This window comes from Aythya marila (assembly GCF_965140915.1).
Source record: "Aythya marila genome assembly, chromosome: 2".
Lineage (NCBI taxonomy): Eukaryota > Metazoa > Chordata > Aves > Anseriformes > Anatidae > Aythya > Aythya marila.
In genome coordinates, this window is record NC_139043.1 from 135,468,484 (window position 1) to 135,492,305 (window position 23,822).

General features: G+C 43.6%; 1 protein-coding gene across 5 annotated transcripts in view; it reads right to left on the reverse strand.

Annotated features, from left to right (window-relative positions):
* The window catches only part of SNX31 (sorting nexin 31), a 34,062-nt gene that overhangs the window by 5,991 nt on the left and 4,249 nt on the right, over positions 1–23,822 (reverse strand). For 3 of the 5 annotated variants that reach the window (XM_082754302.1, XM_082754300.1, XM_082754304.1), the window contains exons 2-9: positions 16,937–17,085; positions 16,708–16,822; positions 15,604–15,668; positions 8,044–8,154; positions 4,507–4,597; positions 2,842–2,929; positions 1,253–1,322; positions 623–715 (exon numbers count right to left, since the gene is read on the reverse strand). In XM_082754302.1, coding sequence (XP_082610428.1) covers positions 623–715; positions 1,253–1,322; positions 2,842–2,929; positions 4,507–4,597; positions 8,044–8,154; positions 15,604–15,668; positions 16,708–16,822; positions 16,937–17,085 — 782 coding nt within the window. Of the gene's footprint in view, positions 1–622; positions 716–1,252; positions 1,323–2,841; positions 2,930–4,506; positions 4,598–8,043; positions 8,155–15,603; positions 15,669–16,707; positions 16,823–16,936; positions 17,086–21,342; positions 21,418–21,495; positions 21,620–23,822 lie in introns of those variants that run through there. The other 2 variants (XM_082754303.1, XM_082754301.1) reach the window with 1 other exon arrangement.

The following is a 23,822-nucleotide window of genomic DNA, read 5'->3' on the forward strand; positions in this document are numbered from 1 at the left end:
ACAGAACTAAAATTATTTGCTGTAGAGGCACGTGAAATCTAGTGATTTGAAAAGAAGTGGGCTATGAAGCATATCATTCAGATTCCTAATCTTCTTTCTCCTGGGTGGACACAGATTTACCATAACATTTCCATGCTGGACTCAGAGAGTAGAATTCATAGTTCTGACTTAGCAACTCCCCCCACTCCACCGAGTATGAGTAGCTGTGCCTTTGGAATGCTTCTCAGCCATGCTGAGGGGAAGAAGTAAAACTAACCAGCAGGAAATACTGTGAACAGCTATCCCAGTAATCTTAATTTCCATTTCATTTCCTAAAATTATGCCGAACTTTAGTATCTCATCAGGAAGACTAGGATTCATGGTCAAGATTCCTACTAGCCCTTGGAATCCAAGTCATTCTTTTGGGATATTTTAAAATGCTTCCAGAGATAGGAACCTGCTTTTCTATTTGATAACTCAATATCTGGCCAGGAGACCTGGGTCTCTAGCTCAAACCAGTCCATAAAACCATGCTGTATTTTCAGAGTCGTAGCCTCTGACATCACTCCTTTGAAATCCATTCCTTAGATCTGTTTATATTGTTTATAAAATACCTTATTACCTTTTAAAAATATCATTTTACCTTTGCTTTGTTTCTACATTTTTGTAGAAATTCAAGCTCTTGCATCTGTCCTTCTGTTGGTTTAATCCAATTCCTCTTAACTTCCTGGATTGCCTTAAAACATTTTTTTTTTAAATAGCAAAAATAGTCAGCAAAAATGTATTCAAAAATGTATTTCCTTTCATACACACAAGACAAGACACACCAAAACCACCTTCCTCCCCCTAAAAAAAAAAAAAAAAAAAAAGCATCAAGTTTACACTATGCTGTTTTATAATTCTGATAGTTCCCAAAGCTAGTACAACCGAACACACCTACAGCTGAGAATTCAAGTCATATAATGGAAGACTGCCTATACACAGAGACTCAAAAATAAAGTGGACAGATCCCTACGTGTCTTTCCGTGCAATACTTTTCCCATGCAAAAAAAACAGAGATGAGATAGTGCCTCAAGTACATGAGTCTGATAACAAAGATAAATAGCTATACCCATCACTTAGAAAAGCGTAGCAAGGTAATGTAGACCAGAAACCATTTAAAAACATACCTGATATTAATGTAATTATACTAGACATTTCAGGAACTTGTATAAAGGAAGAAAATAATTTGAAGAAGTTAGCTTTTAAAATTCAGAAGAGCTTTCAGTTTTACCTGCATATATAGCAAATTCATTGAAGCTTTACAATCTGTCAGCAGCGTATCAAGAGAAGGATCCATATACCTTTTCCATGCCAAGGGGGGGAAAAAAGTGAAATAAAATATGAAGTTAAGTTTCTTAATATAAACCTTTGATTTTTCAGCTAAAAATAATAATGGGATCACAACCCAGCAAGCTACCATTATCCACCAGATTATAAAATAAAAAAAAAAAGTCCTGGTTTTGAAGCGTTACTTCATTCATTCTTTATACGTTGTCATAAAATGGAAATGACGTTTAGTTTGGATATCCAACCTTTCCACTTTGATTTTAGTGGTACCAAACCTAACAATTACAACTTAAAACTAAAACTTTCCTCCTCCTTTTCTCCCTTTGCTCACACAGCCCATGCCTTACCTACATAAAAGTTGGTAAGGTTCCCATAGCATCTACCACCACTGGTAGTTTAAATATGTGCAATTTATAAGTGCACATATAGGGAAACAGAGAAAGCTTTGTAGATGCCAAGCTCTAGCCTAGTAGATTTAAACCAGACAAGTTATAAGCATCAAAAACCAGATTTCTGCATAGCTTCAAGCCAAGCAACCTTGCTCACTGCCACCAAAAGACATGGTTTTCTTCCACCCCTGCTCCCAACCACACTCCTTGCTCTAAGCATTCACCTGCTGCAGACAATTCAATTCACTAACCCTGCTATTAGCATTTTTCTTTTTCACTGCGTGGAGAAGTAGACCAGACCACAAGCACCCCAATGAGCCATTAGACTGGTTCAGCTAAATTGCTTTGCTGCACCTTCAGGGCACTGTTTGACAAGCAGGACTTTGGCACCAGTCTCCCTGTCCCCAGGGTTTATCCTCACCCACAAGCCAGCACAGCTGTTTGCTGCACAGCAAGCGACGCTGTAGGTCTGACCCAGGCTGAAATATAAGCCAGCAAAAACAAACAAACAAACAAACAAGAAAAACAAAAACAAAAGTGTCCAGCAACTTGTTCTTAGCCTCAGTTAGTTCCCCAGTTGTCTGCCCACACGATTCTATCAGCACAACTGAGCTAAGTTGTGAGCAAATGAAGGGGGAAGAGTGCTCTGCTGCTCACAGGCCACTTACCAAAATGAATACTGAAGCTATTGCTCCACATATTTTGTGTATTACCATGTAGAAGTGAGCATGTTAGATAACAAGCAATCTATCTCTGCCCAAACTGAGTTGTGGCTTGCAACTCTGAACTCAGAGCTCTCTTTTATATTGTTTTTTTGTGTATATCCATTTGTGGTCACTGCATTATGCAGGTAGAAGAATTAGGAGTGGAGCAGCCACAAAACACCTCTCATCTATATTCCGAAAGTGAGAGAGTAAAGATCTTGCTGCAGCAAAAGATGGTTCAGGAATACTGCAGTGATAAAATTAAAAATATGCAGAGATACAGGAAGCAGTCAATCCCAATTACAAACCAGCCTCAGAATACAACACGTTGCTGAGACTTAAAGACTTTGTAAATAAGTCATTCAAAGGATTTCTTCCTTTGATGCTGTTTATAGCAGTTGCCACATATCTTGCTAGTTTCTCTTAAGCTTCTTGCTCACCACTTCCTGATCCCAAGCTTACAGTCCAACTCCTTCATGCTCTGAAGACTCACATAAGGAAGTTCAAATTCTGCCACTTTCTTCACCACTGGGAAAAAAAAATGAAAAACAAAAAGAAGAGAAAAATATTTGGTGAAATCTAGTGAAATACCCCAGCTATTCTCACATTTCAGTTAGTGCTGATTAGCAGTGCTTTTGGAGAAGCACCTCACAAGCACAAATTCTGGGTTAAAATAAAGTGAGAGGTTAGTTATCCAAATCTAAACTCATGTAGCTTTGTTACTTGCAGAGTATCTATGCTCCCTCAGATTATACTCTTACAGAATATCCTTCTCTCTGAACAAAGCTAAGCAGGATAGATGCTTCTGCATTTAAAATGTGTAGATGCAAGCTTCCAAGACTGGTATCTTTCTTTAATGGAAGACCAGAGAACAGCGCTTTAGCTAATGTAAAGGAAGAAAAGCATGCAGCTTTTCAGGGGTCACTGCTTTCCTGTAAATGCCACAATTTTGAGAAGCAGAACATCTCAACGTGATTTTTAGCGTGTGAGCTTCGGTATTTCTTGGCAGTGGACTGTGGGTTACTTTTGGACTTAATGCGATTGTGAAAACGCATAAAAATGTAATCAATTAAAAATCTTTTCTGTTCTCCTGGGTATCTAATTATATCACAATACAAGGAAAAAAGAAATCCATCTGTGGCTGCACTAGAACAGCATGTAAAATGTGTTATATCTAGACACATTTGAGACTGACAGTCAGGGATTCTGTGCACTCAGCAAGTCGTTTCACAGGCTGAGAGAACAGGGGGACACGGGGGTGATAAATAAGATAGACAATAAGCTGCCTACCCCACTGAGTAAGCCTGAGTTTACTACTGGACCTTTGCCTTGAAAAGGTTTACAAAAGCATCAACATATTTATGCCAATGAGAAGATTGAAAAATCTGAGACTTGTCAAGGTCACTCAGAGGGGCTGCAATGCCCAGCTTCACTCCAGTCAACAGCAGAGACAGGGTTCACATCCCTGGTTTGGCCCCAGCCTTTCCGAATCCCAGGCCTGAACCCAGCCCCATCCACGTGGGGAAAAGGACATCAGCAGACCAATGAGAACATAAAAGACCCTTCACATTTTATGACTATAAAGAGACTCACAGCTCAGATTTACAGCTTGCTCAGTACTATCACATTTAAGCTTAGTTAAGAAATGAAGCACGTCAAGGTATAAAGGAAAGCAAGCCACAGGCATTGTTTATAAATATAACAAAAGAGTTTCCTGTCCTATTGTTAAACTCAGCATGTGATCTGTGAATTACAAGTGGTTTATGTAGGTATAGCATCTGATTCAATGCCTACCCAGAAGATACACCTAGTAGTTTCCATGTGGTAAAGTTGCTACATGTCTGGTAAACAGCAAGGGGCATGATAGTCACATGTGAAAGTCCCCTGCACCACACCTCTCTGCTGCCATGCTTTGTTCCCCACTACTGCTCCTTCCCAGAAAGCAGCAGCTGAGCCATCCAGGGAATGAGCCCGAGGGGGTTTGTCAGACAGGATGGGACTTTCTGCGTAAAGAGGCTCATGCAGGCTATTCAGAGGCTCCAGGATCAGTCACTGCAGCCAACAAAAAAATCGAAGGGCTCAGTTGAACACTCTCAGCAGCTTACCAGACATGGCTCCATCATCACGATCTTGAATGAAAAAGAAGCTGAAGTATTTTATTAATTCTCTTGCTATCCCCATCTTGCATGATGTAACCTTTAAAAACAAAAAAGACAGAACATTAGCAATCCACTGGCATGAATAACAAAGAGATGTTCAATCCCTATCAACGTAACTTAATTTTTAAACTTTTTCCTTATGTTCCACGTGGGAAAGAACCCTTCCCACATTGCAATATTCACATATGTGAGGAGTTTCATGAGTTTCAAAGTAATGTAAAAATGCAGTAAAACTGAAAATGTTTTACACTCTGACATACATTTAAGTGTACTCCAATGCAAGACATCTGCCATGTTACTCCCAGATCTTTACTATCAAATCCTCAAATCTTCTTGTACAGTAATCACTGTGTTCTTGAATAATGTTATTGGCTCAGAGAATATCACAGATAAATATTTCTAAACAATTTGTGTATTTTCCAAGCTGTGGAGTTGCACTACAGTTGTAGTATTGCACTTCTAGGAAATATCTATGAGCCTTGCCCCCTTCACTGAAAGCAACAGGCATGCTTGTAGGTTTCTACACTTCTGTGCAAAGGCTTCTGTCAAGAGTAGACTTGAGCTCTGCTGACCTTTCATTATCGGCAGTGCATAAGAAGGAAAAATCTTACCCAGCCTGACATTTGGACATGTAATAGCTATATAACTTGATGTGGCCCCTCCACATCTTTTTTGAAAAAGGACAGAAGTGACACCAATGAAGAAAACCAGAAGTGATCTGCAGAACCAGCTGCACAATGGGATAACAGGGACAGAAAAGTCAGGCAGAGGTGAGCACAGTAAAAGCTGGATCAGACTGGGGCAGTCGTCTTGTTTTGCTTTAGGTCCTGAAAAAGCATCAAAGCATTAGTTAAAGCAGCCATAACCTCAAAGAGTAGAGTGCTATTACAGCGTTCCCAAGTTCTGCAGTATCCATAATCTTCTGAGCTCACTCAGGAAAGTGGTGTGAGAACAGCAAGAAAACTCTCCACCCCGGAGAACATTCCTCTCCTAGCTCATCTGGCAGATTGTGCAACTCGATAGGGGAGTCAGACATTGTTCGGAGAAGCTGGACTTCCTTTTGTCTGAACAGGAGGTGGAGGTACTGGTTTTCAGACTTCTTCCAGAAGGTGCCAATCCTGAAACATTGCCAGCTCCGTATCACACTGAAAGCATTGTAAATTCACTTATCTCTGCAGTTCAGAAGGGGTTTTCCCCCAGGTGTAGCAGCTGGTTTGGAAAGTAGACATGTTTTTGTCCATGGAAAAGACAGACAAACTAAATATAGAAGAATTGTTCCAAGTTAAAATTAAGAAACACATATTTGAGGTTTTCCTTATCCTTGTTAATATTGGGGCTGTTACCGGAGAGGGCAGCAGAGCGTAGAACAACATGTTTGCCTCACACTCATCACCAGAATGGGAAAAAACTTTCAGAAGTTCAAACACAAGTACGAAGAAGTGAACAATCAGCAGCACCATCTTTCATTCTGTCTGCCTCTGTGCTAAGAAGTCCCCCAAAATTACTTGAAATTGGCCACAAAGCTTCAACATATGACCCCTGAGTTGCATAATTCTAACTGAACCGGATGGCATTTCCCAGGAACGTCAGGCAGACCAGATTCAGTGGGATTATTAATTACTTCATTTCTTGGATCGAGGCAGAGTCTGATATTTGTTGGTCTGAACACAAGGATGCTGGGGAGCAACAGCTGTAAAAAGGACAATGAATGCAGAATCTACAGTGAGGAAACCTAAATAATTCCTAAAAGTCCCGTCTTGTCTTTAAGACCACCAGAGAAGAAATGGTGTCTGCAGTAAATCAAATGTCATCATTTCTGTAAAATTCTACACAAATATTAAGCCTCTATGAATGCAGTACACAACGCAATGTACAGTGTCACTGTCTGGCTTTGCAGTTACCTTGATCCACTGCAAAACTAAGGAGGTAATCAACCCTAAATCATTAGCGTTTTTAAAGCATATTGGCAAATCCTTTCCTTACTCAAGGTCCTTATGCAAATTTCCTACCTGAAATATCTCCTTACTTCTTCCACCCTATTAGCACCAACTTCCCTCTTCCCCAAATCAAAATTCCGATCTCCTTACTGCCTCCGACACATTTTGCCTTCAGCATCTCCCACCTCAGCCTCCGCAAGTCTCCTCTTGCAGGGTCTAAGGCTGGCTCTGACACTTCCCATCCCCTGGAAGAACCGGTCCCAGCATTGCCCCGGGAGATGCAAACCCCATGGCAGGAGGAATCCGGCTGCCTTCACACAGCTATGGATTACCCTGCGTTATCCAGCTCACCAGAACCGTGCATGGGTGACAGGCTGATACATTGCAGCTTGGCGGAGGGCAGCGATTATTGCTGTTACCATTAGGGAATGGGAGGAACTGAGGATGAGGCTTCAACCTTGCCCATGCACACACACACATATTTACAACGTGGAGAGCCACTGCTCCTCCTCTCCATGCATGGGGAAGGAACCCCAGCAGAAATTTTTAAGCACAAACCAGCCAGTTGTGTCAACAATATTCAGTTGCTTCACAATTTGACTAGCAATTGTTTACTATATGGGTCACAACAGCTGTTACTGACATCCCAGAGCCACACTGCTAGAAGCATGCCAATAGTGCAGAGGAAGTCGCACAGTTTCACAAGTAAACGTCAGGGGATGCAGAACAAGTAAAGGAGAAGCATGCAGAACAGCCAAGACTTTCTGGTTTATGGTAACCTTTCACAACAGCATGCTACTTAAGACTTCAGCCAAGACTAGGACATCACTTTTTACTAGAGTTCAAGCTCTCTCACCTGAACTCTGCCAACATCAGAGAATCATTAAGGTTGGAAAAGACCTTCAAGATCACCTGGTCCAACCATCACCCTACCACCAATGCAGTGGTGGCCTCAGCAAGGCTCTGTGATGGAGTGGCCCATGCGTGGCCAAAGGCAGCTGTGTTGGGAGTAGCCTGGAAGATGCTCTCACGTGGAAGGAGGAGGAGGGCTAGGGGGACTGAGGGCCCCTTTTCTGGGGCTGGCTAACACACTACTATTTTGAACCATCATAGAATCATTAAGGTTGGAAGAGACCTCCAAGATCATCTAGTCCAACCATCGCCCTACTACCAATATCACCCACTAAACCACATCCCAGAGCACCAGGTCCAACCTTTCCTTGAACACCCCGTGTCCCCCCAAAGGAAAAATAAAAATTATTTGCTGATTCTATCATCAGTGAAGGAAGCTTGAACACGACAGCCAAATGCCACAGGAGGAGAGGGAACATAACATTAGGGAGATATATTTATGAACAAGCTTAAGAACCAATGCTCATCTGCAAAATCAGGAACACCCCCGGCACAACAGAACCCTCAAAACCCACAGAATATATTATTATATGTTCTCAGATAGGGAGTTTTACTCTTTCTTGACAGAAATGATCTCCATTTTCGCCCACTTCTCACAAATGGAAAATTTCACACGATTCTAGAAACCCATTACCTGTAATATTCTTTCTGCAGTGTCCGATGTCTGGATATCAAGAGTAACATTACTGCCATCAGCAAGGTAAATGTCCAGAAAGGCTCTCTGGGTTTGGATCTTAAATGTGGCCTGTTAGGTAGAAACAGAACATTGTTTTATTGCTTCCCATATCGGTAGAGTCCTTCTGAAGACTCTGAAGCTCCATTTATCTATTTACTCCAGCAAAATTAGCAATTAAAGTCAGTGTTTACTAAACAATAAGTTACTGGAATTACTGCTAGAGCTTGCAGATGACAAACAAACAATCATGAAGAATAGCCAGTGGGAAGATATAGCAGAATCCAGGGAGGGTCATTTTGGTGTTAAGCTGAGCATGGGTTACTTCATGCCAGTGTCTGTAGGAACAATATAGTCGTTATACTAGGAAGAAGAAAGACTAAGAAGGGGAGGTGGATAAACAGCTGCATGTGAATATTCAAAGCCACAATCTTGCCAAAAGGAAAAATGCAGCCCTATACCTACAGATAGCCTCATTAATCTCACTTGAGATTTTCCTATGGTATCCTAATACAACAGAACTACTGCCACTGGAAAACTGTGCAGTACCAGAGCCCAGGGTTCAAGAACACCGCAAATGGGGAGGGGATGCAAAGAAGAAACCTAAAAGCACTATGAGACCTGTTTTCTCATGACCTAAATAAGTGACCTCAGAGGTCTTATGTCTAAACGTAAGAAGTGTGATCTCGAATCTGGAAAACCAACACACAGAAGCCAGATTCATTGGCTGTCAGCAGATGGTAGACAGTTGGACTGGAAGTAAGGCACGTATTTCTAACGGTGAGGTAGCACATGGGAATGATGTGTTCTCCACTCTCTAGATGGCTTTCCACAGCTCAAACTCAGAAAACCCCATGCCATGCTGTGCATGAGAGCTCAGACTTACTTGTTGCAAGAGGAGAGACACTAGTTTGAGAATTCCCTTGGGGATGCATCTGGATGAGGTGGCAGAAACTCATTGCTGCAGCTCCTTTTCCTGTTGACTGCGCTGGATCAGAGGACAACAATGGCCCTTCGAGCATTTTTATTAAGTAGGGAGAAATACTTCCCTTGAGATTCAAAGTGGAGGAAAATACTGTAATTGCACATACTGCATGCAACATTAAATTTTATTTTCTCATATCCACCTCCGCTAGCTGATGGAGGATACCGAAAACTCCCTGGGAGCTATTAGGTGTCAAATACCCTTGGTATCTTGCTGCAGGCTTCATAGTGCCTGTACATAGGAGCCTCTCCTGACCCCGACATATCAGCAGGAGCTAGTGGCAGGACTGACATTTATGCTGTGTACTCCATTATCCACTCCCCTTTGGGTACCCTGGAGAATGTGCAGTCAACTCACTTCACAGATTCATCACTATTTTTGGGTCAGAAATACCATGTTCTTCAGTTACCTTGAAATAACTCTTAAGTAAGCCAAATGCAAACAAAAGTTACCTTGAAATAACTCTTAAATAAGATCAAATGCAAATAAAACGTATTGTCTTCCAGAACATCTATTAAGAATATGTGAGCAAAAGTTTGTAAAAAGATATATGTCAAGGGGAAGGAAAAAAAGTCTTGCAAAAATACAGATCATTCTTATTTAAACAGACTTTCCACAGATTTTTCTGACACCCAGCATCTCGCCCAGCTGCATACCCAGCTGTTTGTATGCATGCATTAAAAAACAAGAGAACTTCTGAGGGCATTAGCCAATGCCCTATCGGAAGTCTTTCTGAGTAAATCCACTCAGATTTACTCTTTATTCCCAAACTAATTTCCTTCTTATCCAGGAAACAGGTCTGGTCATTCCTCTTAATTAAAAGAAGCAGTACTTGGCTTTTGTGGAGATATAATAGTCTTTGTGGAGATATAATAGTCTGCCACTCAGAAAGGGAGTCACACCTTGCACCACCCTGTTTGCCACCTCACTACTCCATGGTGATACAGGACAGGAGAAAAGCATGATCCAAACTTTCTGTTGCTTCCAAACAGTTTGAGTTCTTTAAGGACACTATGCAGCATATTGGTAAGCAGATTAATTTGAGGTTCTATAATAAATGACTTATTAGAGAAAAGAAAATCTCAATTCCATCCAGAATGGTCTCATTAGGGATTTCTGCTTAATACTTAGGCAAGTGGTTTCCACAGTCTTCGTTTAAAACTGCTTTAATTTCTCATATTCGACTGCACACCGAACTACAGGCACAGCTTCATTTCATGGTCTAGGGAACAAATCCCCCCACTTCCTTATCTCTGACTTTTGATAACATTCTGTTACCATGTCTATGGCACAGAAAATCAGAAGTAAGAATTATCTTTAACTGTTGGGTTTGGGGATTTTTCCCCCTTTAAGCACATGCTTTTACCCCAGAAGGCAAAATTGCCCATGCCAGAAGCGCTACGCATTGTTCGGTGTTCTAAATATTTGTGCTTAGCCCCTTATCAGTAAAGTATTGTTAAGACTGAAAAATTACTTACATAAAAACAAAAGGAGGAAACAGTGCAGTTTGTAAGGCAGAAGACGGTATGAAATCAAGAAAGACAAATACAGACATGTCCCTAGAACAACATAAAAGAATCCAGAATAAGTTTAAAACACATGTGAAGGGAAGAGTGCTTATCAGCGTTCGTGGCGATCCATTTAGGGAGTGCACGTGGCAGTTACAACCACTTCCAAAATGGTCCAAAAAATACTCTTGAAAGAAGTTTGCAGCAGTGAATCAGAAAGGTTCAGGTCTTCTCCCCAAATGCTGTTTTAGTTTTAGAAGAAGCATCAGCTGTCGCTTCCATCTGCTTACATCAGGCTCCAACATCTAAGAAAAATTATTGTATTTTGGCAGCTGTACACGTCCAGTAGTATTCTCCACATTTCCTACACTTTTGGTCCTGAAATTCAGGAAACTTGCCACGTAATGAGAATTGCACACTTGCATTCCTAAATACTGCTTATTTGAATCTTCCCCTACTGCTGTCACTATTACCTGTGATAAAATCTCCTGAGACACCTGAACTGCTACCTGCTCCCCACTTGCCTACCCCAGGAGGCTGAAGCACAGCTCCATCATTAATGTAACATGAGATCATGCAGGGCTGCTCAGGGATTTGGGATTTTCTCTGGGGTTTGGTTTTGATGGAAAGAAGAGTTTTGGAAAAAAAAAAAAAAAAAAAGCCTATTATATAGTTTCCCCACAGGAAACAAAACAAAAAAAAAAAAAAAAAACTTTCCTCCTAGTTTACTCCCCAGAAAATAAAGTTAAATGATTCTCTTTTAACAGAAGTCAGCACTAAGCCGAACCCTCTTCAAGGTCTCAAGGGCTTTGCTCTCAGCTAAGAAGCGTGGTCCATAGAAGGAGAAAGGGCATGAATGAAGGCTCTTAAGCACAACATCTTTGTAAATTGTAAAGAACAGCAGGATAGGGGACTGAATTGAATCTTAACATTGAAGCAAAAATAAATTGGACATCTTTGAACTGAAGTTCTTCAGAACTTTCTATGCTAGAGACTTCCCACCACAGCATGCAGCAAAAGCTGGAAAGTACAGGGACTTCCCACATGAAATTCAGATTTGGGGCCAGCTGCACTTTTGAAATGGAAGTTTATAAATAAGAAGCCCAGCCTGATTTGATAAGAAATAACATTTTTAGAGCAGTACTGAGATTGGAGGTACTCAGCCTGACTTCTATTTGTACGCATATAAATCCAAATATATTTGTGAACTACTGAGGGTGAGTACAGAGGAATATGTTACACGTATTTCTCCCCTGCCTGCACAAACAGTGAGTGTTGCAATTGCTCAAGGAAACAGCAGCTGCCTGGTCAGAGGCAGGGGCTCTGCCTAAGAAAACTCAGTCTGTGATCAGAACAGGTTTGACTCCTGGTAACTGCAGATTTCTGGGTTACATTTTACCTACATTCCCAACAGCACGCACACCACATCTCCCTCAAGTATTTAATCCCTGGCCTCGTGCTTGCTCCCAGGAAGGAGAGCTGCCTTACGTCCTTTGATAAAGGACCACGTAGGAACACTGCTTTGCCTGTTATCAGGCTGTATTTGCTCAAGTACTCAGAAACTTTCCACCTGTGTTTTTGGCAGCACCTGAATACTTTTGTTCATGCTGAAGGCTGCTGCTTACCAGCAGCACAGGCTGGAAGAGGTGATCACCAGCTCCAAACCAAGGGAAGAGGTCTCAACGTTTTTCAGATGCACAATGACTGGCTGCACTCCCAGCCACATCCCGAATATATCGCATTAATCCACAGATGGCCAACACAGAGATAGATCGTGCTCTCGGATGACATTCAGGGATATAGATGGCCTGCACTAAAACTGACAGGGATGTACACACCTGCTCATACTTTCTCCTGATGAAAAAAGAGAAGGAAGCAGCACAGCCACAAGGGTCTCACCTTGTTAACGTCAATGACTTCTTGCAAGAACTGTGCCTTTTGTCATTAGGGCTGGAGGCAGCGGGGTGTGTGCTGAATCCGTCTCTCTGGCTTGGTCATTGTCCAAGTTTGCAGAGCCAGGACGAGGAGAGGTGAAGGGTGGCACATTATGAGTCTGGTTATTCAACTGGACTACACAGTGGTGATGGTTAATCTTTCGGTGATGCTTGCTTTAAGCAAAACATCCATTTATGCAAAGCTGCTTTCATGAGCACCAGGAGCCCCATGGTGCCCTGAGGGTTCCCCCTGGGAGATGAGGCTGCTGGCAAGACAGCCAGAACATGCCTGCTACCAGGAGCATGCTGTGACAACCTATGCAACAAGTGCTGAGCAAAAACAAGGGCCTAGAAGGCAGGGTTAAACTGCATGGGCTTGTCTCTGCTAGAAAAGTTTGCCCTGCTAGACATGGCCAGGGGAATGCAGCAGGTTGGCACGCAGTCCCCATGCAGCACTCCCACCCTGCAGAGTGCTGGTCTTGGCACACCCTTCACAACCCCATTCTGAAGTAAAACACAGGGCAAAAACCAAAAAGGCCTCAAGTTCAGCTTGATTTTTCTTTTTTCTCTTTGCATCTTCTATTTTAATCAGTGACTAAACATACGTACAACAAACAGCTTCAGCTAGAGGCTGAAACACTGCTAAGACGAGCCAAGAAAATGAAGCTTCTGCAAGCACTAACAGACTGAGAGGACAGCTCTAATGAAATAGAGAAGTGAAGGTGAAAAAAAGTCAGCAGTATGCTAGACTAGATCTTGCCGAAAAATCAATCTTCTTATTCTATTTAAACCGAAGCCTTGCATTATAAGAGCAGCAGTGTTTTTCCTTGCTCAATAAATAGCTGCGGGGACAGAGAAGTCACGGACCGAGTCCCACTCCTCATCACCTGCAGCGGGGTCTCTCTGCCACTTCTCCCACATCAGCTGGCAGGCTGCTCGTAAAAGTCTGAATTAATTGCATTAACTTGCTCCAGGTAGAGCCAGAGCCAGCCCACGTCACTGATGGAAAGGCAGCCTGCTGTTTCATCACATTCCTGATGTTTTATTGAATCATTGATTAATCATCCCTCTTGCAGCATAACAAACAGAGCGGGTTTGAGGGGACTGCCTGGTTTTAGCACTCGGTAGCAGCAGCACAAACTCTCACTGTGTTCACTCCTGAGGAATGCGTAGGGCACTAAGCGCTGCCTACACATCTTCAACAGCAGAGAAAGCACAGCACAGAGGTGCTTTCAAGACAAACTTCACTCCGTGTCTTTCAAAACTGTTACAGAAACTTTGTCACTCTGCCATAAAACGTTTCACAAGTCCCTTAATAGACCGGTAGCTACGGGAACACGCACAACGAAGCCAGCCTGTTGAATGAGATTCCTTAATAGCCAAAATGAACACTTATTCAAACGTCTGCTGCACCAATTAAAGGCACTGCGCGCAGCTAATGACAGTGGATGCGCTCACGTCTTTCGCAAAGTTATTGGATCCTTTGATCTCTCTTAGCAGTTTGTTCTTTGCCGTAATGAAAGAACACAAAGCGCTGCTGCTATTTGTATTATGAAGCGGTAATTTGTGTAAGCACGACAATTATAAGGTGAAATTGTAAACTGACAAAGCTGGAGAACCACTGTCCTTGCCAAGCAGGAAGCTCAGACGTTGTGTACGAAAATCCATTGTACTGTGCAACAGAAATTTGGGTTAATTTTACGTCTCGAGAATGTACTGACCTGGCACTAACTTTTAAGGTATAATTCAGCGCCTACCTTGAAATCTGCTAAAATAACCGACTGCTTTTGGCAGCACAACCACCACTTGCCTTAATAAGCATGCACATAACTGTACGTCAAGTAAGTCCTGCACACGGCCTGATGGAGAGTCACCTCCCCTCACCAGAAGTGCCTGCAGTAGAGAAAGAAACCTGGACGTAGAGCATCATTTGTGCAGGTATGTTAACAGAAATCCACAACAAAAAAAGCCATGACAAAAAATCCTTCTTTAGACGCTGCAAATGTGCACTTCCAAAACTTACTTCTTGCCAGAACTTTGTTAGGAAGAAGTCAATTGGCATTGTTTGAGGGAAAATTGCAGGCATTCCTGACGGATCTAACTTTCTGTAGCAGGCCTGTTATCGGGCTAATCAAGACTAAATAAGACTCAACGGTAATGGCTTGGAGTTATCTTTCGGGCTGTAACAGGCACTGGATCAGAACTGAAGGGAGTGCTTCTCATGAAAGAAATTCTTAATGGGAAAGGGGCTTTTCATCCACTGTCCTGAGAACTTTGGTGCATCTGAATTTAAGAGACTGTAAACAAACTGCTTCTTTTTATTTACAAAGTATATAGGGAAAATCTTTCTAGAATTTGTTAAGAATGCTTCTTCACATTTGCAGAGCCAGGTGAACACACCTAAAAGTCCTTAAGCAATCATGACTGACTTCTGATTTCACATTTACAAGAGCGAGCATTACAGCAGAGAGTACATATGCTCGTAAAATTTGATGGTTATTCTCTCTTCTCCCCTCCTCCTACGCTTGTCCTCCAGCTCTCCATCCCTGCCAGAGAATCATACATGTCAGGGGCCAAATTAAAGCAGATTTCAAAAGCCATCCAGGCTGCAGCAACCCGAATACACGCCAGACTGTGCCCATCACTACAGTCACAAGATAAGAGAACCTGACATTTCCACAGCAGTCATCAATATACTTATCAGTACAAAGTACTGACACAACCAAAAAGCATTTACAGTTGCAAAATCCAAGAGAGGATGTAATCCCTCTATTGAGCTCTCACAAAGGCTCTTCTGGGAACTGTTTAGAGGCAAAAAAAGATCCATCAGATACGCCACAGGACATAACAAAGCAAACAGCTCTTTCCATGTGAGAAGCAAGTTTGTACATGGACAAAACAATAGCAATGCTACTATTATTGCCACCTAGGCTTCAGAGAGAGCACTGTCACCAGAACTCGTGGCTTTACAGGACCGATATGCTAAGAACACATGGAAAGGAAGATAGCAAAGGAAGCCTTGAACTCAGGAGGTAGGATAACGTTTCAACTCTTTCATGTAAGAAATTATCTGGCTGAAAAGCTCAAAACTTACCAGCTGTAGCTTCCGGAAAAAGTTTATGAAGACTTCACTCTTGGTAATGTTTGCATCCAAAGTAACTGGAAAACAAGAGTTAGAGGAGAAAAAGAGGACAAACTTAGCCAAAAGAGAATCAACATGGCCATTGTCTGAAAAAAATTAGATGTATATGACACGACTGCTGATTAAACTTTATCCATCCTTTGGTTTCTGCACAGCTGTCTTTGCTAGCCTGTTGTTAAATCCCTGTGCAGCCATGAACAGTGCAAGAGATGCATGGTGCTGTTCTCCCGAAGAGAGAGAACAGCAGTCAAGTCCTTGGCCACAACTCCATTGTCATTTATGGTCAGTAACTCTAAAAGGCACCATTGAATACAAAACAGAGGGAGATTGAGAGAGAGAATCACTTCTTCACTGAGTAAGGGTTTAAAGACTAATACTGAGTTTGCTTTGAAAGTCTTGACATAGAGTATTTGATGCCAAAGGCTGTAAAACCACTTTAAACTCATCCCCCGCCACACACCCTTTTTGGGGGGAGTAGTCAAAATGTATACATATATTTTTTATTTTTATTTATTTTTATTTTTTTTTTAAATCTCTTGGCCTCTGTGAAACTCAGGAGATAATTCCAGTGATCCTGCAGGCCTGGTTTATAACTCAAACTCAATCTCAGGTGTAGGGAGCTATCTACAAACTCTATCTTGTTGTAATTATCATGTCTGCTTGGCAGCCCTTGAAGGGAAGAGGTTTACTCAGAGCCCAGTTCCACGTTACACTCCCACCAGTCCAAGGGCCTCTCTTCTCTTTTGCCTTTCCCTTTTTCCTCCCAGGCACAAGTTCTCACACCTGACCCTGTGCCAGCTGTTTGTGAAGCTGCACCTTTGTATTTTGTGAAAGCTGAAGAAGAAATTAAGAGGAAAAACATAATATGCTGCTGTTTTGGAGCTGGTGAACCAACAGACAGGACCAGGCTGCAACACTCAGCCCCTGTCTTTTAGGCATGTCCCTGCTCAGCTCAGTGTAGGAGGTAAAGCACCCTGTGGACACATTTGTGGACACATCCTCAGAGGTCTAAGCCCCGTGTGTGGCAGCTGATCAGGTTGTTACATGCAGGCTTACCGTTCTGAAGGTACTGCTCCAGCTGAGACCGTCTCTCATCTGCCATCGACTGGGTCATTGCCAGGTAAAACTTTGGAGGGAAAGCAGGCACAGTGCTCCCAAAAACCTGCCTCAGCTGCAAAACAGCCAAAGGAAAACTCTCCATCAGTGAAGAAGTGTTTGTAGCTTCCAAGAAGCTTTTGATGCTCTGTTGTTTTGACAGGGGTTGATGCCAAGCTAGTGCAGGTACCTGCTCAGCACCTCCCCGGTGGCCCTCAGGGCCCATGGCAAGGGCAAAACAGGAACCTTCATCTGAGCAGCCAACAGGAGACAAGCCCAAGAGAACAGCCTCTTTTGATGGGTGTCTCGTTTTTAGCCTTACCACTTCCTTCGGAGCTCCTGCTTGAAGTCAGAAAAGTGGCATTGTATGAACCTTATCAGCTAGGTCTGCTACACCTCATTGGCAAACACAATAAGGTTGCAGGTCTTCTCTTTTCAATATGTCCATATGGGATCTCTTTAATCTATCACAGAACTACAGGTTAAAAACTCCATTTAAAAAAAAAAAAAAAAAAAAAAAGAAAGTTGGTGACTTTTGCTACCTCAGAGGCTTTTATTATTTTGCTAGTGAGCAGTATCTTTCACCAGATCACATAATATTGTCAATGAAACAGGTAGTCTTTCAGAAACACAAACTATTTGAAAGATCAATTTTTCCTCCAGCTATATTAGCTGGCTAATAAGAGTATAATATCTGTACAAACCTACCTCATTTATAAGCAGACCTGAAAGGACTGCAAAACCACAATTACAGTATTGCAATTGGCAGCAAGTTCACATCAAGCATGCTTTTATTTATTTATTTATTGTATTTTCAAGCTAAATGATGCTAAACTGCTGGATGTTGAGTTTCACTCTGATAGTACCATCAAACCTCTAATATTTTGTTTAGGCAAATTACCTCAAGACACAAAGATGCTCTGCTTACTTTCCCAATATGCACATTACTAAACACAACAAGAATCAGTTAGCCTGTCTGGAAACCTTCCTTCGCCTAAATCAAAACCATCTGGCATCCAATCAGTAAGCTGACACTCCTATAGCATGCGGAGACATTACTACTAATTAAGTTTTCAGCACCAGTATTCAGCTCAGCAGTCAGTGTCACTAAATCCTGCGAGCTGGCTTCTTCCTCCAGGCCCAGCTGCCCAAGTCTTTCACATGACTCCAGTAGCTGAAGCTTGGAAAAGAAAAAAATGTTTGCTCGTGAAAAATTAGCAATACCTTCTCCCACTTGGCAGATAGAAAGAGGAGTCAGGCATACCCTCACAGCGCCACTTTCCCTACACTGGCAACACGTTGCTGTTTGAGTTCTTGATTACTAGATAGGCCTGAATTGCTCCAAGTTACACAGCACAAAAGAATTAGATAGCACTACATGCTTTGGCTTTATGGGAAGCTAACAGTAATAGCTGCTATAGGGTGCTTTTCATCTTCAGAGTCCTTCATATATGCGATCTTCACCCAGGAGGGAAAAATATTATCTCTGTTCTACAGGCAGGCAAAGTGAGGAGACAGAGCAAGAAATTTGCCAGAAGCTGGAGCCACAATCACTACCAGGAGGTCCCCTCTCCTCCCTCTGCGTGCAGGCCATGCCTCACCTGCAAAGCTGCACTGTCTGTTATCACCCGTCTGCACAAGCCAAGACTCTGACCTACTTTTTTTTTTTTTTTTTTTTTTTTAAATAAAAAAAAAATAATAAAATTCATCTCAGTGCTGGCTGCCTGGCAAATTTGTTGAAATACAGTTGTGAGTTGTGTGTCCTCAGGATCAGGGCTACAGAGAAGAGAAGCTTCTCCCTGCCAATTAGACCTTTTCATATGGCAAGGAGCTACAGAAACATGCCCCTGAATTCTAAAGTTTGCACAGACCCAACAGCCCAGGCTACATTTCACATGCAAGCCATCACCAACATAGAATCACAGGATCATTAAGGTTGGAAGAGACCTCCAAGATCACCTGGCCCAACCATCACCCTACCACCAGTGTCACCACTGAGCCGTGTCCCCAAGCACCACGTCCAACCTCTCCTTGAGCACCCCCAGGGACGGTGACTCCACCACCTCCCTGGGCAACCTGTCCCAGTGCCTGGCTGCTCTTTCTGACAGAAATGTCTCCTCATTTCCAACCTAAACCTCCCCTGGCACAACTTGGGGCAGAGAACATCACACCTGGTGGTTCCAGGCACCAACAGCCTGCACATTGCTGTCCTGCCAGAGTCAGATCCTCCTCCCCCAAATCTGCTTCCCACCATTCTTCCTTAAGGCTCTGGGTTTATTTCTCCAACCTAAAACCACCCAACACAAGACACGCGTTTCAGCCCCATGCCAGCTCCCCACCACAGGGTAAGAGCCAGGGCCAGGAAAGCCCACAGGACCACAACAAGCAGCTTGATTTTTGCTGTGCTGGGAGCCCAGGTAGGATGCTCCAGCCTTGTAGAGGAGGTATTTGTTCTTCCTTCACAACTTCCACATCAAAGAACCAGAGAGAGTAGCTTCCCTAAGTACGACATCTTTACTCCCCTTTTTGGAAAGATTATCTTTTAAAGATGTGCTATAGTTGGTGCTGTTTCTTTTTCATCTTTCTGCAATAAATTATTCCCTCCTCAGCAGGAGGCATCATCAGTTTTAAAGTGTAATTGAATTAATCACCTCTTACTTGGTCTAATCCCATCAGCTTGCTTTTGGGACAGGTTCTGCCCATGGTGTACAGACGAGTCCTTTCACCCAGGACCACGCTCCATCATCTGTGTGCTGATGCCCAAGCCAGACAGAGCTCCAGAAACAAAACTGCTAACCCAGGAAAACAGCAACACTGACTGTAAAGCTGTCACAGATGGATTATGTACAGAGCGAGCAGGGCTCTGGGCATTGCCTTCTCAATTATCTGATTAAATATAAAAAATAAAAAAATACACACTGTTCTAAGATTAAAAATGCTTAAAACATGTCTCAACCAAAGGTATACATGAAGATATTTAGAAGCTGTCAAGCTCTCAAAGGGACTTAGTGTCAGGTGTGCCCGATGCTGCCACTCCTGCTGAAGTCACTGGCAGAGAGCAGCTGCACAGGTCCTGGCTTAGCAAAAGCAAACAGGAGGGAAGGCTGCCTAACAGGTATGGCATTTGTCCTGGCACAGGGAGCCTGGCCCTCCTGTTTTCCTTCCTACTGCTAGCATATAACACCTAAGAGTTCAGACGGAATAGGGAACAACCCTGGGTTTCCCATACCCAAATGCCTGAGCTTTTAGGATATAGTTCCTGTTGTTCACACCTCCCTGTATGCCACTCACCTCAGGCACTGTGCTTAGGGCTGCAAATCCCCTCTGGTAATAAGGCACCTCACCTTGGGGGAAGGAAATGTGGCCCAGACTCTGCATAGCTGCACCTCCCCGTTGAGCAGTGCAGCCAGGGCCTCACATGCCCTGTAATGCTGTGCCACCTACTACCGATTCCTCAACAGTTGTTCCCTTCAGGCAGTCCTTTTGTAAAGAGAACTGCCCTGGGAGGCAGCAAGGAATGGGGTTTGGTAATGCCAAATACACACCCAAAATATATAAAGGGATAGAAGGGAGGCAAAGGCACAGAAAGAGAAAAGGGACAGGTAAGGCACAGCATCAGGAAAAAAGAAATATATAGGTTTCTGATTTTGTACATCCAACAGAGGCCAGAGACAAACCCTTCAGAGAAGCGTTCAAGAAATATTATCAGGTATAATCATAAAGAAATCTGTCCACAAGAAAAGCTGATTTGTGTCCTGCATCCATCACAGAATTGAGGCTTTGTGTCCACTATGTGTGATCTGGTCAGACAGCTGAATTACCCTGTCCTGGAGCTTAAGAAGTCCTGTATGCGTGTATTGTTCTACCTTAGCAGAGTATTTCAATTAAAATAAGGAGAGAAGGACATAAGAACTATAAACAAGCAACCTGACATAACTACAGGGAGGACAATTAAGGGACAGAAGTGCACTGCCAAGCCCCAAGACCAAGCGTGGCAGCTACCAACAGCAGGCTTGAACAAATTAAAAATAAAAGCTTGCTAATGAGTTGTAAAGTCCTTCATGAAGGTAAACGGTCAGTTACAGGGGACACAGAGAAGGGGAAGATTTTGTTGAAAGCATTAATGAAGCTCAAACCTTGAGCAAGAAATGGTAAACCTTAAAGAAAAAAAAAAATAAAAAAAGCAAAAAGCTGGAGCGGGAGGCATCGCACTTGGAGGATTTTGCCAAGGGCTGGCAAAGGCTAGAGGGATCGGGTTAGCACGGGGATGTGCTCGATGTCATGTGCTCTTTGCTCCTCCTAACAATGCCAGAGGGAAAATGGAGGGGAAAGGGACTGAGGCCAAAGGGAGAAGAAACAAAACACCAGCACAGACATCATCACGTGGACTCCCCTGGAAATAACCCATGGGATCGTGCAGCATCCCCTGCTGCTCCTGGGGCTGCCCTTACACAGGACAGGGCCACCTCCAAGGGGTGTGTGGGAGCACTTTGGGTGGAAAGATCCCACCTTTGGGATTTCCCCAGCCATTTTTCTCAGTGGGAGCGGTGTCCGGGGAAGGAGGCTGAGGGGAAAAGGCTGAATCCCAGCCCTCACCTGCTCGTCCCAGCGGCGCAGCTGGCGGTACCGAGCCTTGCCGAGCAGGAAGCCCTCCAGGAACAGGGAGTAGAGCTGCAAGCACAGAGCTGTCAGAGCCATGACCGAGCCCCCCACTACCCATCCACGCACCCACCCTGACCCCAAGCCCACCACATAGCGGCCCCCATGCCCCTCCTGCAGCTCCTCAGCAGCGGGGATGCTGAAGTGCAGCTTCATGGCCGAGGCAGGCCCTGGCTCGGCTTCAGGAGGGAGCATGAGCTGAGGAGCAGGGCTGGTGCCGCCCAGCAGGGCCTTGGGAGAGCCAGGGGTGAAGCTGGGGTGAAATTAAAGGTTAACGAGCGTGGGTAACGAGCGTGGGGCAGTGCTCACGGGGAGAGCTGCGCCCACGCCCGTCACGGGGCCTGGAAACCTGAGGCCAAAGGCGTCACAGGGTGAGAAGCAGGCTCAGCTCTGCCCTGGGACGTTTTGTCTATCGCTAATTATATTAGGGATAAAGGCAAGCTTCGCTTGCCCTATTTCCTAACTCCTCTTCTGTGAATTTCTGGTACTACTGGGGAAAAGGCACCGTCACAGCCAGGACTTTGTGTGTGAGTGGAAGTGCTCATTGCCTTACGCAAGCAGTGCTCCTGGAGACACAGAACGAGTTAATCAACACGGTGGTAACGCAGCTGAAACCCTGCTCCTGCTAATTGGCACACAGTGCTTTGGTTTCACCAAAAAGCTCTCTGCAAGAGGGAAAAAAATATGTTTTGGAAAGGCTATGATTCATCTGATGACCCGAGGAAAACCCCTTCCCAGTGGAACAAGTTTTTGTACATGTTTTTCATGAAGTAGAACGCACTGTGGAAATTGTAGGAAAAATGGAGAAGAGTAAGGCAAACAGCATTGTGTAACATGTTTGATAACTCAATTTGTTTTTCTCCTTCACCTGTGCAGCCAAATCTAACCAGTCTGACAGCTTCGGGAGCACCCACACAACGCCCTCTGACAGAGCCAGCCTCGTGGATCCCAGTGTCACAGCCGCCCCGTTGGACCTGGAGGTGAGGCACCTGCACCCTGAGGATTTCAGGCAGAGTTTTCCTTCCCCTCCCTGCATGCATCCTCATTCACATCCCAAATCACTCTGGAAATCCATAGCTCTACCTAGGAGGTAAGGTAGCTGTGTAAGGAGTTGGATGGGAGGATGTAAGGTGTAGGCAGACAGAGGAAAGATTTATGCACCAGGCCATAGGCTGGTGTTTTCCCCTTCTGCTTCTTAGAATGCTAGGTCAGTGATCTCTTCCCATCTGCATGAGTTTGGTCCCTCTCTGGAAAACAACAGGAGAGGAAACCAACTACGGTGGCAAATCTCTCTAACAGAGGCAAGAGCCAGGATGAAGCAAGCTTCTCCTTACAGGTGTGACAACACAATGTGTTCAGGCCCACTTTTGATATTGACTTCAGATTTAACCTAGACTGTGTGTAATCCTTATCAATGCAACGTGACACCACCAGCTAACCTGCCCAGGACATCTCTTTTGTTTTCTGAGTGTTCAGGCATGACATGGAGCACTTTAAACTATGCTCAGAGCTATCAAAAAGTGTGTATCCCTGGGCAGCTAGAGCCAGCTGGACTGTGACTTGATTAGGGATGTTTCTTTCGCAGGTTACCTGGGGAGCAGGAGACTATTTGGCACAGATACACTGCTCTTAGTACATAATGTGCAACAGGCCCATTAGGCTGGCCAAGCTTATCACTTCCTTTTTTTTCCTTAATAATTACATTCAATCCCAATTCAATAAGTGACAAATCTAAGAAATGTTTCAAATTATTTTATTTTTGGAAAATATTCTTTCCTTTGTTGTTGCCTAGCTCCTTGAAAGGGTGCTTTGACTGTACATGTACCTTGTGTTCTTAGTGTAGCCAAGAACATTTGTTTCAAAATTGTATTCACTGCTGCATCCTAAGGACTTGTAGCCCTGCCAGCTGCATTTTCATTTGGGTACAACTCACATCTGTCATTATCAGCCACATCCTACAGAAGGTAAGATGGACTAAAAGCTTTCCTTCATGTAGTTGTAGCACACGGACTCATTCCCAAGTGATGGTGGTCATGCTGCTGGTGTGCTGAAGCCTCTGCCTGCCTTGTTGAGGAATTGTATGTTTTTTTCGTGATTTTTTTTTTTAATGTGTTCCTCCTTGTCATATCAAATGAGGAAAAAACTAAAAACTGTGAGGAAGGGAGGCAGTGAGAAACAGGGCTCAGAAGAGACAGGATCCCAGAAAATTGCCAGCCAGTGAGAGTAACATGTAGAAGGATTTCCTCAGTCTTGATGTGAAAATGGAGAGGTCCTGTATCTAGACCAACTCCCTTTGCTATCTTCTTTTTAAGTCAGCATGAACTTTGAGACTCCAGCAAAGACCTGAAGCAATTTCAGCAACTCCGGTGGAAAGATCGCTCACAGAAATGGAGCTTCCTGCTTAATCCCAAGTAGCA